The 17,024-nt window shown below is 51.8% G+C and overlaps 8 protein-coding genes and 3 non-coding genes across 11 annotated transcripts; 6 read left to right on the top strand and 5 right to left on the bottom strand.

Moving 5' to 3' along the window:
• Window positions 1-1,184: 1,184 nt before the first annotated feature.
• P170DRAFT_449563 (putative trichothecene 3-O-acetyltransferase) lies at window positions 1,185-2,546 on the top strand (the record flags this gene model as incomplete). The annotated part of the gene is made up of 1 exon (XM_024851052.1): window positions 1,185-2,546. One exon carries the CDS (start codon window positions 1,185-1,187, stop codon window positions 2,544-2,546), a length of 1,362 nt encoding a protein of 453 aa, XP_024701292.1.
• Window positions 2,547-3,316: 770 nt separating this feature from the next.
• On the bottom strand, window positions 3,317-5,153 carry P170DRAFT_467165 (MFS multidrug transporter; the record flags this gene model as incomplete). Its single annotated transcript, XM_024852458.1, has 3 exons — window positions 3,317-4,323; window positions 4,382-4,535; window positions 4,623-5,153. The coding sequence occupies 3 exons, from the start codon at window positions 5,151-5,153 to the stop codon at window positions 3,371-3,373; spliced, it is 1,638 nt and encodes a 545-aa protein (XP_024701291.1). The 3' UTR covers window positions 3,317-3,370.
• Window positions 5,154-5,375: 222 nt separating this feature from the next.
• Window positions 5,376-6,138, top strand: P170DRAFT_257967 (uncharacterized protein). Its single transcript, XM_024843061.1, has one exon. The coding sequence runs from the start codon at window positions 5,598-5,600 to the stop codon at window positions 6,051-6,053; it is 456 nt and encodes a 151-aa protein (XP_024701290.1). The 5' UTR covers window positions 5,376-5,597; the 3' UTR covers window positions 6,054-6,138.
• P170DRAFT_257966 (uncharacterized protein) lies at window positions 6,139-6,893 on the top strand. Its single transcript, XM_024843060.1, has one exon. It carries the CDS (start codon window positions 6,224-6,226, stop codon window positions 6,701-6,703), a length of 480 nt encoding a protein of 159 aa, XP_024701289.1. The 5' UTR covers window positions 6,139-6,223; the 3' UTR covers window positions 6,704-6,893.
• Window positions 6,894-7,912: 1,019 nt separating this feature from the next.
• Window positions 7,913-7,983, bottom strand: P170DRAFT_t162. The gene has a single exon. It is a non-coding gene; the product is annotated as a tRNA-His (tRNA).
• A 27-nt stretch (window positions 7,984-8,010) lies between these two features.
• P170DRAFT_t161 lies at window positions 8,011-8,081 on the bottom strand. Its single transcript has one exon. It is a non-coding gene; the product is annotated as a tRNA-His (tRNA).
• A 27-nt stretch (window positions 8,082-8,108) lies between these two features.
• On the bottom strand, window positions 8,109-8,179 carry P170DRAFT_t160. The gene has a single exon. It is a non-coding gene; the product is annotated as a tRNA-His (tRNA).
• A 284-nt stretch (window positions 8,180-8,463) lies between these two features.
• On the bottom strand, window positions 8,464-9,987 carry P170DRAFT_439685 (transaldolase family protein). Its single transcript, XM_024849896.1, has 7 exons — window positions 9,812-9,987; window positions 9,702-9,745; window positions 9,510-9,638; window positions 9,348-9,456; window positions 9,048-9,279; window positions 8,659-8,989; window positions 8,464-8,608 (listed from the first exon to the last, which is right to left on the bottom strand). Exons 1-7 carry the CDS (start codon window positions 9,882-9,884, stop codon window positions 8,546-8,548), a joined length of 981 nt encoding a protein of 326 aa, XP_024701288.1. The 5' UTR covers window positions 9,885-9,987; the 3' UTR covers window positions 8,464-8,545.
• Window positions 9,988-10,972: 985 nt separating this feature from the next.
• On the top strand, window positions 10,973-12,150 carry P170DRAFT_512586 (succinate dehydrogenase cytochrome b560 subunit; the record flags this gene model as incomplete). The annotated part of the gene is made up of 3 exons (XM_024854999.1): window positions 10,973-11,012; window positions 11,072-11,162; window positions 11,333-12,150. 3 exons carry the CDS (start codon window positions 10,973-10,975, stop codon window positions 11,766-11,768), a joined length of 567 nt encoding a protein of 188 aa, XP_024701287.1. The 3' UTR covers window positions 11,769-12,150.
• Window positions 12,151-13,940: 1,790 nt separating this feature from the next.
• Window positions 13,941-14,544, top strand: P170DRAFT_439683 (uncharacterized protein). Its single transcript, XM_024849895.1, has one exon. It carries the CDS (start codon window positions 14,076-14,078, stop codon window positions 14,388-14,390), a length of 315 nt encoding a protein of 104 aa, XP_024701286.1. The 5' UTR covers window positions 13,941-14,075; the 3' UTR covers window positions 14,391-14,544.
• A 793-nt stretch (window positions 14,545-15,337) lies between these two features.
• Window positions 15,338-16,616, top strand: P170DRAFT_390384 (mitochondrial 54S ribosomal protein mL57). Its single transcript, XM_024845903.1, has 3 exons — window positions 15,338-15,800; window positions 15,917-16,146; window positions 16,255-16,616. The coding sequence occupies exons 1-3, from the start codon at window positions 15,425-15,427 to the stop codon at window positions 16,408-16,410; spliced, it is 762 nt and encodes a 253-aa protein (XP_024701285.1). The 5' UTR covers window positions 15,338-15,424; the 3' UTR covers window positions 16,411-16,616.
• Window positions 16,617-17,024: the final 408 nt, after the last annotated feature.

The following is a 17,024-nucleotide window of genomic DNA, read 5'->3' as shown; positions in this document are numbered from 1 at the left end:
TGGTCCCCCTCCGGTATCGTCCCAATGCGGCAATCTTCCCGCCCGATCCATCTCGATCTTTATCAATCAATCAATCACTTAAAGAACTCAATAAAACTCTCCTTTTATTTGTCCTTTCTCTCCCATTATTTTCAACTCCTGCTTGGCCAATTCTAGGCTTCTACCAAATAGCTCATCCCGTCACCCTCAGCCATCTCAATGCCCATCCACTCTTCTGAGTCATTACGCAATGCCCCGTTCCCTCCCCACAAACACCTACAGTTCGCATGCGCAGCCCTAAACATTCTCTCTGCCTAATTTCTCCCATCCCAAGGCAGACAGCCAACCAGACTCCGCCCATTGCTAAGGTCTAGCGTGGTTGGAAATAGAGTGCCTGGCTAACGGCATTTCTCCTATCGGGATTGCCCCGGCGAAAGTACGCACTGCCCGTCGTCAGCAACTCTTGGCAGGTCCCGCCCATCTCCAGTTGCTTGTTCGGTGGGTAACCAATTCTTATTTCTGCAGAAGCCTATTGTAGTGCACTAATTTCCGGTGGATAAGGCGGTTGGCTGGATTGCTGCTTCAGGGCATGGTGGTGGATGTTTTTCCCCCGTCGGTCGTCCGGCGAGTAATGTCCTTGCTTTGGTATAGACTGCTTGTCTATTCTTGGCTGGATTGCACTCGATGCTGTTTCAGTAGGTGTCATGTGCCGATAAGTGTCTGGCTTAGTCCAGACCACTCTGATACATTAGTAGCACAGGAGTCAAAATGCACTAGAGATCACTCTCAGGCTATAATTGGTGTGGCCTTGACACCGGACTCGACAGGACAGGGTAAACATGCATGATTATTTCCCTCGAGTGAAGAATTAAATGACATTTCTTTAGTTTTCTTGCAATTATCTCCAGCATAACATTGCATCGTTCTCTTGCCATCACTTCCTAACTTCAGTTCTATACTAACTCTTCAACCACATCATAACCCTAACACAAAATGCCAAACGCAGTCCTTTGTCTGACCTGACGAGACTGTCTGGGATATACCTCAAGTTGCACAAACCGTCGCTTAAAAGCCAGGTCTGTCTCCTATATCCTCCATCCCACAGAGTCTCGAATCTCAATCCCTCACATATTCCAATCTCATCTGAACATCCTCCTGCGGTCACTGCTTTCTTCACATCGTCTTTTCTTGTCCAACTGATCAACATGAGCAGCACAACCAACGATACCAGTCTGACAGACTTCCCTCTAGATATCTTCGGTCAAATACCCGCTCTCAAAAGCTACACCAACATCTCCAGTATCTACTCTGTCCCCGATGCTTCCACCAAGTCATCCATCGTCGACACTCTCACCCACGGTCTCGAGCGCCTGGCCGCGAGCTTTCCCTGGGTGGCAGGTCGAGTGGTTGTCGAAGACAGCGCAGAGGATAACACGGGGGTGTGCAAGATCAAGCCATTCGAAAAGACCCCTCGCTTTGTTGTGAAAGACTACCGGGATGACGCTTCGACGCTGTCCATGAATAGCCTCCGGGATGCTCGATTCCCCCTGGGCATGCTGGATGAATCCATCCTCGCCCCTATCAGCACCTTACCAGCCGAGACTGAATTCCTCGACGGACGTCCCGTCTTCATGGTCCAAGCCACCTTCATCGCTGGCGGTTTAATCCTAACCTTTTCCGGCGAGCATCGCTCAATGGACATAACCGGCCAAAACCAGATCATCCACCTCCTATCCAAAGCCTGCGCCAACGATCCATTCTCCCCCGACGAGCTCTCCGTCGGCAACATGCCCCGGTCCAACATCATCCCCCTCCTCAACGACCCCGACTCCCACCTTCCCACCTCCCAACCGCCCCATCCCCCAGCATCGGAGCCCTCTCCCCCCATCCCCAACGCCACCTGGGCCTGCATCAACTTCCCCTCCTCCTCCCTCACCAGCCTCAAATCCCTCGCCAACGAGTCCCTCCTCACCCCCTACATCTCCACCGACGACGCCCTCAGCGCCTTCATCTGGCAATCCGTGCTGCGCGCACGCCTCCCCCGCCTCGCACCCAGCACCTCATCCACCCTCCTGCGCGCCATCGACCTCCGCCCCTTCCTCGACATCTCCCCCCTCTACCCAGGCGTCCTCATGACCGTAACCCCCAGCACCGCCCCCCTCCGCCAGCTAACCACCCACCACCAACCCCTCGGCCACACAGCCTCCTCTCTCCGCGAATCCATCCACCCATCCAACCTCGCTGCCACGGCCCTTGCCTTCGCCACCCACCTGCACCGCACCCCCGATAAAAGCCGCGTGCCGTTCGCCCCGAACCTCAACCCCTCCGCGAACCTCATGTTCAGCTCGTGGTCGAAGATCGGGCTCTACGGGTTGGATTTTCATTTGGGACTGGGGGCGCCCGAGGCGGTGAGACGGCCGAGGCTGTTTCCGGTCGAGGGGTTGGTGTATGCGATGCCGAGGGACAGGGAGGGCGGGATTGCGGTGCAGGTTTGTTTGAGGGATGAGGATCTGCTGAGGTTGTGGGGGGATGGGGGGGTTGGGCAGTATGCGATGTATATTGGGTGAGGGTGGAGGATTGGGACAGGGATGAGGTTTGATTTGGACAACGACAGGGTAATTGTAGGTTTAAAGGTAAATTGAAAATAACCGCGCATGGCATTTCCGATCTGATGAAAAGGTGTGGAGGATGGAGGCAAAACAAAGCACTAGGCCTTCTCGAAGACTTAGGAGCTTGTGCAACGGAAGGCTTTTGTTTTGTTTTGACGTAATGGACAAGTGGCACACGGGTTGAGCTTGTAGTTGAGTTATTACTATTCGGGGATGTTGGGGGTTTCACACTTGTGGCAATACTAAAATTGGCCTGCAGGGGCTACGAATTGGGGATGACTTTATGGGGAGTTCCCATTTGCCATTCTTCTGTGTTACCTACCTATCTTACACGAAAATTAGATAAAGTGCGATTACTGCGTCTGTATCTACGCTGGATAGACGGTTATGTGCAATAGTTTAATCATCTATCATAACATATGTACATACAAGACATAAGACATAGCAAAACATCCTGGTTCGTTCCATGCCGAAGAGAAAACTCCTTTCGTCTCCCATGTCGTGTCTTGGAACAGAGGACGAAGGGCGAAGTATGCGGGTATCTATCTAAGGCGCTCTGATATCCAAACTCCAAAAATATAATGTATCAAGTAAATCCCGCGGTATGATAATACCGGGAAAGGAGGCAAAGGGCGACTCTGGTCTTGTTTCTGTAAGACAGAGCTTCGGTGAGCCCAGTGACCCGCCGATCGAGTAGACTGGCGGGAGGGTTCTGCCCATGCCGTATCCGAAGATTGTGAGGAGTAGACGGGCAAGCCTTGGCCAGCCACGGATATGGAAAACTAAGGCTCGATGCTGGGCTTGCTGACTCGGCGGCCATTGTTCTCCTTTCGTTCGGCAGCAAGCGACTCCGCGAACTTACTGCGGGCGCGCACCTGCGGTCCGTACCAATAGAAGACGTAGATGGGAATGACGACGAGGCAGGACAGACACGCCAGAACAGTACTGGCGTACTCGACGTGGAACTTGTCTCCGATGTTGGAGTACATGGGCGTGGCGAACATGGCGGAGATACCGGCCAGGAAGTCACGAGCGAAGGCGTTACCACCGCAAGCAGAGGCGGAGTAAGGACCATACGAGGCGATCATGTAGTCGACCGACGAGAAGTAAATGGCATAATTGGCAATACCGACCATGGTGGAGAAGACCATAGTTCCCATCCAGTGGACACCGTATGCGTTACCCAACGAAGTCCAAGCGAAGCCTATGAGACCGATGGGTTCGAAGGGGGCCAAGAAGAGAAGCCATTTGAGACGGCGCTCCGGAGGAAGCGCGTCATCACCCTCGCGTTTGCGGATGCTTTGATCACGCCAGAACCATGGGAAATACGAGAAGTACGTAATCACGTATGCCAGGTTGATAGGAATAAAGGCCCAAGCTCTGGCGAGAATCCCGAAATCCCAGCCCTGCGTGTACACAAGGGTGAAACTCTCCAGGAAGATAAAGATAAGAGCGTCGGAGAATCCGGAAAGAAGGGAGAGGCAGAGCACGATGGGTTCGCGGATCAACATGTGGAAGGGTCGCAGCAAGATGGTGCCGGTTTCCTTCAGAGAAACACGAGGCTTCTTCAGCTCATTGGGACCGTAGCAGTTGGGGTCTTCGCCCGTCTTGCGGCGTCGCTTGGCTTCCCGGTCGATCAGGATGGTGGCACGACTTTCGGGCATGAAGAAGATGATGGCCTGAGTGACACCTCCGAAAATGAGCTGGATCCAGAAGAACCAACGCCATCCGAGGACTAATTTTCCGCGCGTTAGTACTCAATCTTCATTGGGACTTCTAGGGCGGAGACTTACAGCGCGCAATAGGCCCACCGATGATTCCACCAATACTAGTGCCAATGCAGGAAGACAGGACGATGAAAGCAAGGGGGAACTGTTGTGTTTCGGCCTCGTAAATGTCGGCAACTAGACCGAGAGTCACACTACCACCTGCAGTAGAGACGCCACCCTATAATGTGTCAGTGCCTTCAACATGTCTTGGAATGTGGTTGGGGGAATGTGGGCCGGGGAGGGTAGGGAGGTTGAGGGAACATACCAGACCACGGGCGACGATGATAGAGCCCCAGTTCGGGGCTAAAGCAGCAGGAAGTTGCCAGATGTTGATGAGAAACATCGAGAGCTGCAGAATGGGCCAACGGCCGAATTCCTCACTCCATGGTGCCCACAGTTCACACCCAAATGAATACGTCACCAAGTAGATCATCTGTCCGACTCGGGACTTTTGCTCGCTAACGCCCCAGGCTTCGGCGATGGGCGCGACAGCGTTGGGGAAAACGGAGGTGTTGAAGTTCATGGACACCTGGACGAAGGCGACAGCTGCCAGGTATGTCCACTTCTTCCATCGAGGCCAGCAGTAGCCCAGCTTGTCGTAGCATTCGTGCTCCTTCAATTCGCGTTTTTCGGACGGGCCATTGGTTTCACCGAGGGTTTCCTTCGCCAGACCTCCAGCGAGAACGTCGGATCCGCTGCGCCGGCTCTCTCTGCCCTTTTCCGACAAAGAGGACGGTCGCCCGGGGTTGCCGTCTGCTGGAGCATTTTGGACTTCGTGATGCGCGGCGTCGGTCATGGTCGCGCGGGGAAGAGACAGAAGACTTGACCTGGGGTAAAACAAAAAAAAAATTTCCAAGATTCTCTCAATTGATTATAAGTAAGTCGAGTTTGGTCGACCATATTTTCGTCATTCTTCGCAAACCGGTTTTGTCGGTCTCCACCCACGTATACTTCGACTGAGGGTCGACCCACTCGGAGAAGGACTGGTGGATGCTTTCGGACTCGACGATGCGTGCGCACGTGCAGCGTTTGTCTTGACTCCTGCGCTGCCCTTCCCTCCCTTCCCTCCCTCTCCTTCAGGGAATGCCGTGGCAATGAGAACTGCCATCCCGACTACTCTTCACCAACCCATCATGATCTCGATTTCCTTCATCAAAGATATCGTCGTTGTCCTGGAAATTGACAGCTCCACGAGTTCTCATTGGACCTAGCAAGCTCCACTCCAACGGGTCTGACGTCAATGAAGGAACGCGCTCTGGACTCTTTACGTCGATTCCGGCGACTCGGGTGGCCGTGGATGGAAGAAGAACGTAGATCCGCCCCGAGGAGTGCCACTATCTTAATCTTAGCGTCTCCCTCGACGCTCAACACTGCAACTCGGTCGGAGAACAATTTCCAATTCGACCGTCCTCAGTCCCACTCCCTCTGTTCCCAAGCGTCGGTCCCTCACTCGGACCCTGAGTCAACTGGCTGGCTTGTCCGACCCGGGGATGAAGGGATGCTGAATGTGCTGGAGATTTTTCCTCCTTCCAGCCGTGGTTGGACTAAGCACCATCGCCGCGGAAAGGTTAAGGCGCCACCCAAGAAAAATTTTGTGATCAAGACTTTTTTTCCTTCCGCTTTCTTTTTGCTTGGCTGCTTGGCCGCTTGGCTTGACATCATTACCTTCATCGGTCCGGAAGCCACGCACAACTGATCCATGGTCATGTTCACTGCTCGGTGAAGCACATCGGATCCGACCTGAGTTTCTATGGAAGCCAAAAAATGTTCCTGTTCTTTCGTGCAACCGAGTTTCCTTCGTATCTGTTCGTCGGTTCGGCTCTATGGACAACCGGTCTAGTTTGAGATTATCGAACTTTGCTGTAGATGCTAGCAGAAACTAGGCCGAGTCATGCGTACGACGCCAACGACCCGAGCGTCATCGTGCATTGCATGTCTTTAATCGAGACACCTGAGGCTCGGGGCTATCGCTTCAGGTCTGGGCGGCGTCATCGGTACATGCAGTCGGGGTGGGTATCAACGGGTCCCTGGCTCCATCGTGCGATTTCCACCCTTCGAAATCCATCTGAACTGCATACGGAGGCGTACGGAGGAGCCTGGAGATTGGAGAGTTGGGGATCGAGAACCGACCCCCACACTGCCACACTTAGCGCGCTTTTTCTTCGCGAGATTTTCCATCACTTCCAACTTGGCATGCTTCATAACAGGTTTGATGGGTTGACTTGGCTTGTGCGGCGAGTTTGTTTTCGGTCAATTGCGGTTAGATGGAAAGCTGTGGGTGTTGCGCCAACGCATTATTTGCGACTCTCGGCTCCCCGAACTTTGCATCGGTTGCATGCCCGGTGACCTGGATCGTCGGCCTCGTTCCGAGGGCTCGGCATTGTCAACTCCAATACTGATCTTGAGAGCTTTACGCATTACACAGTACTTGCTTGTCGCTTTTCACTGGGTCTCTTTCCTGCAATGCCTTTCTGGCGGCTTGTCAACAAGGGACTTCTGGAGTACATATGGAATGTCGCAAATCATACACCTGCAAGGGTTTGCCTCAGTGGCTTTTAATCTCCGTAAGGATGCTGTGTACCGGACTGGCAATCATCGATAAATAATAATTCATCTACGCAAGGGGCTGCAATTGCATCGGATTGAATGTGCCTTCCGCATGGGGAGCTCGGATAGTAACGAAGTCGCTCAGGAACCGATCCGAAAGTTCTAGAGCTCCAGTGGGTGGACTCTGGATAGTGAATGGAGGTCAGTACCCATATTCAACCCCATTGGCGCGCCCATCGCAGTTGCTGTTACTTGATGTCTATCGTTTTCCTGCTGCCTGGTTGTCTGGTCGGCCATTCTCTTTGTCCACTGGGCTCTCGGTGTCCACGGAAGCCGCACTCGTACCCGAATTAATTAATACCGAGTTTGTTTCTTTCTCCAAGTAGCCATGCTCAAGATTACGGGTTACTTGGCCGACCATTTCGTTGCCACTCTGAACCAGTCAGGGAAAATTCTACGCGCATCACACAATCAACGATGATATCATCGATCTCCATTCAATCAGCCACCACTCCGCACCCAACGCCCGAAGAAAAGCCGCCTGGCCCCAGGAACTCCGCACCACGCTAGGCCATAGATGACGCCTGCAGTCATGCTTCTCCGTGCTGTTGGATAGCTGTCCGGCGTCCTGTCATGCGGAGTAAAGACGGAGAAGAATGCATCAGCCAAGTCCCATCTCGATAAAACAGCATCTTGCCACAACGGGCAGTGATGAACATCAAACAGGTTGTCATACAATAGAGTCCTCAATGGTCTAGCCCACATCCCGTCTGCGATCGGCCTGCTCGCAAGTTCCTGGTGCCGAGTTCCAAGATTTAGAGACATAGTGTGCCGCACTCCAGGGCGAATTGGTACCGTTGCTCCCCACCGCCTTCCCAGTGGGGGTGAGCACTCGGCAGAACTCCCTCCCCAAGACAACCGAGCACTATGGGCCAGCGATGCTCAAAAACAAGACAAAATGAACACAAAGGCTGTGCAGCAAAAACAAAAAGCAAAAAAGAGAACATCTGGCGCTGGCCGGAATCGAACCGGCGCTGGCACGGCCACAACGTGACGTCCTACCACTAGACCACAGCACCTGAGGAGAAAGATGTTCAGAAAAGAGTTGGCGCTGGCCGGAATCGAACCGGCGCTGGCACGGCCACAACGTAACGTCCTACCACTAGACCACAGCACCTGAGGAGAAAGATGTTCAGAAAAGAGTTGGCGCTGGCCGGAATCGAACCGGCGCTGGCACGGCCACAACGTAACGTCCTACCACTAGACCACAGCACCTCTTTCTTGAAGACCGGCCTAGATTTTGACTACATCAATCTGGGGTTGCTTGGTGCAGATCATATCTCTAGTGTTTTGTGGGTATGGTTGGATCGGGTGTTGTGTTGTGGATGGGTCAGGTGTTGCTTTCTATCACAGGTATTTTTATAGAATGAGTTGCTTTTTTGTTTACGTGTCCGTCACAGAAAATAAAGACAGTAATTCCTTATGATATACTTCAGGGAGTTGCCTCGTAATATTCGAGGCCCGATCAGCCGCTACATTGCTGCAATATATACTTCGTAGTTCAAGCGAATACATATCATCTCAAATAACCACCTTCAATTCTCCACGATATCATAGCAAATTAGCGACTATACCTAGCTACTACAAATTAGCCTTCATAACCTGCACCAGCTTATCCTGCATATCGCAGAAAATATTGACAGCCTGTCATGGCATTAGCAACGGAACCAGAAAACGCTCATCACCCTACATACCTGCGTCAGCTTCTCCTCGCTCGCTCCATGCAAGTCTCGGGTGAATGCAAGTCGATAAGCAGGCTCATCATTGAGATATATCAGCGTAGAGGCGGGGGTAATAGCTGGAACGTCGGTGTCGAACAAAGACCGCATCACAGGGACAGAACCCGGCTGCGAGAGCTCCTCCAGGAGTCCCGGCGCAATGGTAAGGTGCTGCACACCGGCAAGGGCGAAAATATCATTCGTCGAGGTCAAACTGGCAGGTAGAACCTGGGTCTTAGCCTGGATGGACTCGTAGTATTTCTGAATCAGGACACAGAGCGGAAGCAGTTTGTTTGGGTCGGTGAATCTGGACGGACGGATGTAAGTATGACACCGTATAGTACGAGGGGCGTGGTAGGGTATACCCTGGCTCAAAGTGAACTTTCAATTGGTTGACGTATGGTGCAACATAGGTACATCCCACCTCGGCGGCCAACACGGCCTGTGCCATTGTGAAAAGCGTGGTGGCTAGAGTCCGTACGCCGGCCTTTTCGAGAGTTCGACAGGCGAGCATTCCTTCCCATGTGCTGGGGATTTTGATGCAGATTCGAGATTGCTCGAAACCGGGTTGGAAGTGTTGAAAGAGTTGCACGATCCCTACCAGAGTGAGCTGGTTAGTGCTTTCTCCCATCTACCAAACCATATGCATATCAGTGACATCTCACTCAAAGCGTTAACAATGGTCTTCTCGGTTGAGTACGAGTAGTAGGGATTCGTCTGGATATGAACGTGTCCACGGATATGGGGAGCAATTTTCAAGGCCAATTGAACCATCTGCGCAGCAGTCAATAGCAACGAATGAGGTCATAATGTCGGAAGATGAATACCGCAATTTCAACAGCCAACTCCTCGACGCTCAGGCCTGGAAATCTAGAAAGCAGAGCTTTCGCGTCTGCGACCGAGGCGGAAATCAAACCGGCATGTTCTGGCTTGCTAAGTTCGCCATATGCGATCGCCTGATCATGTTAGACGCCAGTCATCATCCCAGCCTCTAAGCGCAGCCGTCTACAAGTACTTACCTGGTTGGAAGTGCAGTCCTGGAACGGACCCATCTTCTTAGCAACTACGACGTGGGAATTAGCATGATGTCTTAATTTGACGATAGCAACGAATATTAGCTAGGCAGTACCCTGTTCATCCATAGTGTCACAGTCCACGATGGTCCTTTTGCGGAGAACGTCCAGTCCAGTTTGAGTAGCCATGTTGATGATTCAATTACGAAAAACGGGCAAGAGATGCACGACGATGAAAGTGTCTAGGAAATACAGTAATTTTGATGATTGAGGTAAGGTAAATCGAGAGAGATGATGATTGATTGTTGATTCAGATGGCAAGATGATCTTCCCCTCACCCCAGCTTATTAGCCTAATGTCCATCTCGGAATGAATGCCGGCCTCTGGGTCGGAGCTTTGTTCTACAGCATTGGCCTCCCGGGCCGAAGTAGAATGCCACGTACCGATTCCATCGAATGGCAGGGATGATTTGCTGCACTCCTTTAAAATAAAGAGCGATTGGCAAATCTCAGCAGGCTCCGAAAGGACAGAATATTCCATCCAAGAGCTGTAGGGAGTCGGCAATATCGGACAACCCCCGCGGTCTTAGCCCCTTAGGGCTTGGATAACCAGTCCGTTTCGATGCCTTGAGCTCAATTCAGGCAATACATGCCCTGCTCAAGCGACCAAACATCCCAGACGGATTTTGATGGATATTGCAGCACCGCGTACCAACGTGGTTAGTGACGACAGCACTACTCGTACACCACCAATGCACTCTACAATTGATATCCGAAGATAGATACGTGTATGTAACCCTGATATGAAACCCATCCATCCCATAGACAGAAAAGAACGGGCGATTAACGACGGGTTAAGCTCCTTCTTCGGTATCTCATAAACCTCGGCGGTCGCGACAGAATGCCGAAACCAGTGAGGCTTTGCTTAACACGTCAACATCATCCCAAAGGAAGTGGTAGACAACGTGGGCGGAGACCCGTAGAGAGAAGAAGAAGAAAGGAGAGAGGGAAAAAGGAAAGACACAAATAAGAAAGGGAAAAAAAAACGGAATCGGCAAGCGGAAGGGGAATGGAAGAAGAATCTTCCGGCTGGTAATACGGCCACTCTGATTGGCCCCAATTGCACCCGGAATGGCAGTCCCGTGACTGGGGGCTCGCCCGAGGTTGTCCGTCCCGTGATTCCGAAGCGTTACGAGCGTCGGGAATTCGAGGTGACTTTTTGCGTCGATTTGCTGTTTGCATCGTTGAACGGGGTCGCTTTTCTCACACACAAACACCATGTTCTCTCAGAAGGTTGCCCAGCAGTCGCTGCGACGGCGTATGTACTTCCTCTATGACCTGATTTAAATTGACAATCCCTGCTAATTGTCGTCGCAGTTGCCGTCCAGCAGCCCTACGCCATGCGGTGGTCCATGATGAACTCCGCCTCCCCCGCCGCCATCGCCCTTGGAAAGAACATTCAGACGAGGTCAGTTCCTGTCTTTGGATATCTGCGGTTGGAGATAGGGATTGGATTCGCCCGGGTTTCTCGCGACGATCGGTTGCTACGTCATGCATACGACTGGTCTCACCTCGCGAGGAGAACCGCTATATTCCGGGTATTCAATAGTGCTTGGTTGCTAACTCAAGACCATATAGGCACGCTGCCTCCACCACGAACACCTCCGACCCTACCAAGATCCTTGAGCAGCAGCGGTTGAACCGTCCCGTCGCCCCTCACCTTACCATCTATCGTCCTCAGATCACCTGGTACGCCAGTGCTTTCAACCGTGTCACCGGTGTTGCTCTGTCGGGAGGCCTGTACCTTTTCGCGACCGCCTATCTCGCTGCCCCGTTGCTTGGATGGCACTTGGAATCGCCTTCCTTGGTCGCCGCTTTCGCTGCTCTTCCCATCGCCGCCAAGGTCGCCCTCAAGGGCACGGTGGCTTTCCCCTTTGCCTTCCACTGCATGAACGGCGTCCGTCACTTGGTCTGGGATCTGGGTCGCGGAATCACCAACCAACAGGTCATCCGGTCCGGCTGGACCGTGGTCGGCTTGAGTGTTGCTAGCGCTCTTTTCCTTGCTTTTTACTGATTTTCCTGTGCCATACCTTTGAGTTCTGTTTTTCTTCCTTCTTAAAACCATGTTCTTTGTGCAATATTATCTCCATACCGGTCAATCAAGGCTGCATTTCTTTTTGGACTGATCGCCATTTTGCCTTTGCGCTTTGAACAATATTCTGTCAGAATCCTGGCATGTCCCCGAAACCCAATTCAGTGGATTCAGGATGTAGGAAGTGCCGCCATGAAGCAGCTTTTTAGCAGGTAGGGAAGATTACACGAAGGGTTTCGGGTTTGAAATCTCCTGCATGAACTGCCTCAGACTGATGGCTCAGAAGCAACTAACTCATTGTTTATCAGAGACACAAGGAAAGTCAAATCTCTATTCCCGAAACTACCTATGATTTTTGAACTTGGAAATTTACAATCTTGATTTGCAACCGCCAACTCCTTTCCCAGATCACCGCCCAAAAAGCACTCTATTAATTACTTAATCGCAGCCTGCCACTCTGACCAGACCGAAATCCCGTTTCCTGACCGAGATGTCCATTCCCTCGGTGCCTTCCCTCGGTGGTTCTCATTGTGCAGATTTTCATCGAGTCGCATCTGGAGTCAACCTGTGCCTGTCAGCCGTCGTGAACCAACGTCTTTTGATCATACCTGGGTATTTAAGCCACTAGGTAGCTCCATGCCTGCGCAAAAAGCGACATGCCCAGAGCAAAAGCGAATGATAAAGCTTACCGTCTCAGATATATTCTCCAATCGGCATCCATTCCAATCAATGGATTATTTAAGCGGGACTAGGAGGCGGGTTGGGGGGCATTGGCTTTGGAGAAGGTGGGTCGTGTGAGGTGTTCAGTTGAGTGAGCTTTTCGTTGCCGGCATGGTGTGCTTGGGGGATGTATTCGAAGCGGTGTGAGGTGCTAGTCATATTGCTCAGGACCCAAGCCATTTCTGTCCTTGCTAAAGAGAGCTGACTAGTGTGGTAGATACCGGGTGATGGAAGATGAAAGACGAAGTATGCGAAAGGCGAAACGAATGAAACTTGAGGACGGCTCTTTTTCAGTGTTCAAGAGAAGAAAGTATTCTTGTTCTGGCACTCGAGTCTGGAATGGAGAAGAAAGCAATGGCTCTCCATGGGTGGGCTAACGCCTGCTTTTTAAAAGCGACAACCGGAGCAACCTGGGAGCAACTTGTACACCGCCAGACGTCTGATCCCACGGGAAAGGGCCGCGTGGATATGACACTTTCGACCTTCTAACCGTGATCTTCGTAGATATTTTCACATCCAGAAGGAATTTCGGGATCCCCTGCAAGGACCCGACGGATATTTGGGGGCAAGTGTCGGACAGCGGACTTGCAGCACTGGTCGGCTCTCCGTAACGATATTACCTCACTCCTTCAGATAGCGCAAAACGGCTATCTCGATAGGTCTAACGGCTTTGCATCCGCCTAGCTGCAGACCGTCTATCCAGCCAGTGAAATTGTTCAAACCTGCAGGCTCCTGCAGTAGGTGACACCCGCGGGTCTCAGACGAGAAGTTCTACGGCTAATTGCAGTACAATGCGTTGCTGAAACCGTGTCGTTGGTCGGCTTTCTGTCCGCGTAAATCGAGGCGAACAGGCTACTAGCCGCAATGATCCCGTACGAGAGCAAACGGCAAAAGCGTCCTTTTGCCTCTTGTTCCCGGGACCTTCTCATTTCCCTCTATTTTTGGCGCCACGGTGGATCTAGTTTACCCCCAAACCCGGGAGGCGCGTTTGACATCACAGGCGCTGAGCGCGGTAGTTACCGGGGAATCCGAAAGCCATTATTTCGTGGGAGCAAACAATGAACAATGAGGCTCATATTGTCGAGAAACGAGTGCAGTAGGTACGATGTAAGCAAAACTCCCCATCGATACCAGTATGTCAAATCTCCCATTCCTTTTTTATCTTCTATCTACGACATACAAATCTATCACCTGTTGCTGATGGCTATCTGACATAGTGAAAGCCCTAGTATGGGTGACTCCCTATAGGACACCAGTGCGGTGCCCTAAAAGCAAACAAATCGACGCCTTGCAAAAGAGTACTCAGGGGGGACCTTGCACGACTCAATACCCCAATATTGAGGTGTACAGTAAATTCTACAAGAATGCATGCCACACGTGGATTCGCTAAGTCGGAATTGCGAGACAGTAGGAAGCAAGACAATAAACGGGAAGCAGCTACCCAGACTGCTAACAATCATCAAACGACCCGTTAGACTTGCAGGAATTGCCAAAGAGACCGCGGAGTTTAGTGGCAAGACTTCGCACATCGGTTGATTGATGGCCTAACAACTGCCGACAACCGACGCGATGACTCGATCCGGCGCAATAAGACACTGCCTGATGGATAGCTTGGCTGCTGTTCACCCCTGTATAGCGCCAATGTGGAGATGGATATGTGCTCTTTGCTTTTTTTCTCCAGCATCGGCCCGTCGGATGGCTTTGTACGGAAGATTGAAGGGCCTGAGCGACGAGCTGAAATTACTACCGTTGGAAAAGGATACGCATTCCCCTCAGTACTTTCTATGCTGTGTCCCCTCATTCCCTTCGAAATTCCCACTTTCCCTTTATTTTCCGCTTTTCCTTTTGGACCAGTGTGGCTTCCATCAAACGGGACCAGCTTGAAGCCACCCGGAGGCAGGAGTAATTTCCCGACAATCCGTCACATTTCGCTGTTGATCGCCCCATAGAAACAAACCCCAAGGCTTGGCCTATGCCTTGGTGCAACATTTGGCTGTATACACCGGGAATTTCTCCATTATCAGCACGGGTATCGTCGGGGTCGTTTACGCCGGCAACTATTCCTATAGGATATATGGCTAACAACAGACGGTTAGGAGAGGGATAATCATGCAATGGAAAGGTCATTGCAAAGCTGGTTGCCGTGGACTATGCGGCATGATGGGAAATTCCTATATCCCCGCAGAGACTATACGTTTCTGTTCCCATGTACTCTTTTCCTCTTGGTGAGATGCCCCGTTCTCCAACGGTCCGAGTAGTACAAAACCTCAAAACCTACCCAGTAAAAGAGCCAAACAGGTACTCCACAAATCTCTCAACAGCCTAGGCACGAAAATTGCTCATTCAATTGAGCAAACTGTCCGCCGCCACACTTTGTATGGGATCCTGTGTCTATCCACGGAAACCTTCAGCCATTTCTCCCAAAGCAAACAGATATCTAGCGCCTTGTCTGTCTCTTGAGTATCCAGAGAATAGAAAGATCATTTTTCGGTGTCAAGAGGGCGAAGCAAATGGTACCAATGCTAGCATGTCCGTACGTTCAGCTATAGGTTCGGTGCAGCGTAGAAGATAGCTGAAGCCGATCTCATAGACTATACCGCGGAAGAGCTCATGTCCCAGAGCCAATGAATAACACCTAAAAAAAAAGAAGAAGAAGCTACTACACACCGGAGACATTCAAGATGCGCAATTCAGCAGAGCGACACGGCGAGACGCAGCCTGGCTTCCTGAGGCAATCCGACGTGCCTGGCCGCGCTACGACCCGATCGGGACTAGCGCCGCATCTCCGAAATCTTCCCAAATCCATCCATCTTCAATTCCACCCGCGGCCTTCGCAAAAAAAGCCCCGGACTGGTGATTCTACCCCTTCTTCTCTCTTCCCCTCCCGCGGCTTCTCGCTTTTCTTCTGCATACACACCATGGCCTCGATGCTCTCGACCCGAGCAGCCAGGACTGTGTCCTGTTCCGCCTGCCGCTCTTTCGCCAGACCCGGCCTTCTCCTCCCCCAGCGTGGACTGTCGACGTCCACCGAGCAAACGTCCTTCGACTCCGCAGACAAGCCCCGATGGTCCTACACCCCCCCTCGGGCGCAGGCCCCCTTTAGCTTGCGACTCAACTCGAAGAGACGCGAATTCCCCGTCAATTCCGATCCCAAGGTCCTTGACCAATTCTACATCCGCATGCTGGGCAGTGACGGCGAGAAGCTCCTCTCCGACGAGATCAAATGGCTTGCCGTGACGCATAAGAGTTTTGACCAGGGTAGACGAGGCTTCAACGACCGATTGGCTTTTCTGGGTATGTGGCATATCTGTTCTCCGCGGCCCAAGGAGCGGTCCGCGGGACCTTCACCTACACCTACACCTTCAACTTCAACTTCAACAGGGACTAATCGAGGCATTGGTTGTCAATAGGGAAACGCATTGTTCAGCTGCAGGCTTCTTTGGCTTTGGCGCAAAGCCCCGGAAACGTTGCCGCCGCCAAACCCGATGCTCATGGCCGACAACCCTTTTCCCATCCCGCATTGGAAAACTTGAACAACCTTTCGCCCAGCACTAAGAACTTCCTGACGGCCAAGTCGAACCTTGCGGACCTTGCGCAGAAATATGAGATGGGAACAGTCTTGAGATGGAGCCCCCGAAAGGTGAGAAATGACTGGCTGTTGCAGACACTGTTCTCCTGGTTCCCTTTCTTGGGTGTTCATAGGAATTCGACTGTATGTTCAATGCTAACACATCTACTCTCTCTCTAGCCCAACAACCTTGAGAGCTCTGGCTTGGAGCTCGTCCTTGCCCATACGATGTACGCCGTGATTGGAGCCGTGTCCCTGGAGAAAGGCGGGCACGTTGCCAACCAGATGGCTCGGGAGCGGATACTGGCACCGCTGGGATTCAAGATCGCGGCCTGAGAAGGGGTGTGATCACTGGGAAATGGCCGCGGGAGCATTTGCAAGGCGTTATTTCCTTTCTTCTTCTGACATTTCGTTTTCTTGGATGTTGTTCTCTGTATGTCTTGGGGGCTTCTCTCTTTCATCCGCCGGATATGTACTTTTACTACGACCTGTTCTATATTGACTGCAAATACCACCTGAAAGGCTCATTGCCAATTGAAGATAGAATCATATTTCATATTTCAAAATATTCAAGATTAAAGATAGGGATGTACGGTTCCTCTGACACCGCCCGGGTAACAGCGCAAAATACCCGGCCAGCTCTTATGGAACCCTCTTTACGATGCATAGTCTCCGCACCTCTGTATCGCAAGTTCACAGTAATAGAAACTGGAGACAATCAGACAGAAAGTCCGACGAATCCAGAAATCACCAAAGCAATTTGTACTGGCTTGCACTGTCTATTGGGAGCGTGGGAGAAAGAAAAAAGAAAAGGGAAGAGCGAGTGAAAAAAAAGCAGAAATAAATATCATCCCGTGAGTGGCGCTAGACTGCATCGGGCATGGCGGCACCGATTCTCGCGCTAACCCGTTCGGGCAAGATCGTGACTTGCGGCGCCTCCAAATTCCCGA

Source organism: Aspergillus steynii (genome assembly GCF_002849105.1).
Source record: "Aspergillus steynii IBT 23096 chromosome Unknown P170scaffold_7, whole genome shotgun sequence".
Lineage (NCBI taxonomy): Eukaryota > Fungi > Ascomycota > Eurotiomycetes > Eurotiales > Aspergillaceae > Aspergillus > Aspergillus steynii.
This window is presented reverse-complemented; position numbering and strand designations above follow the sequence as displayed.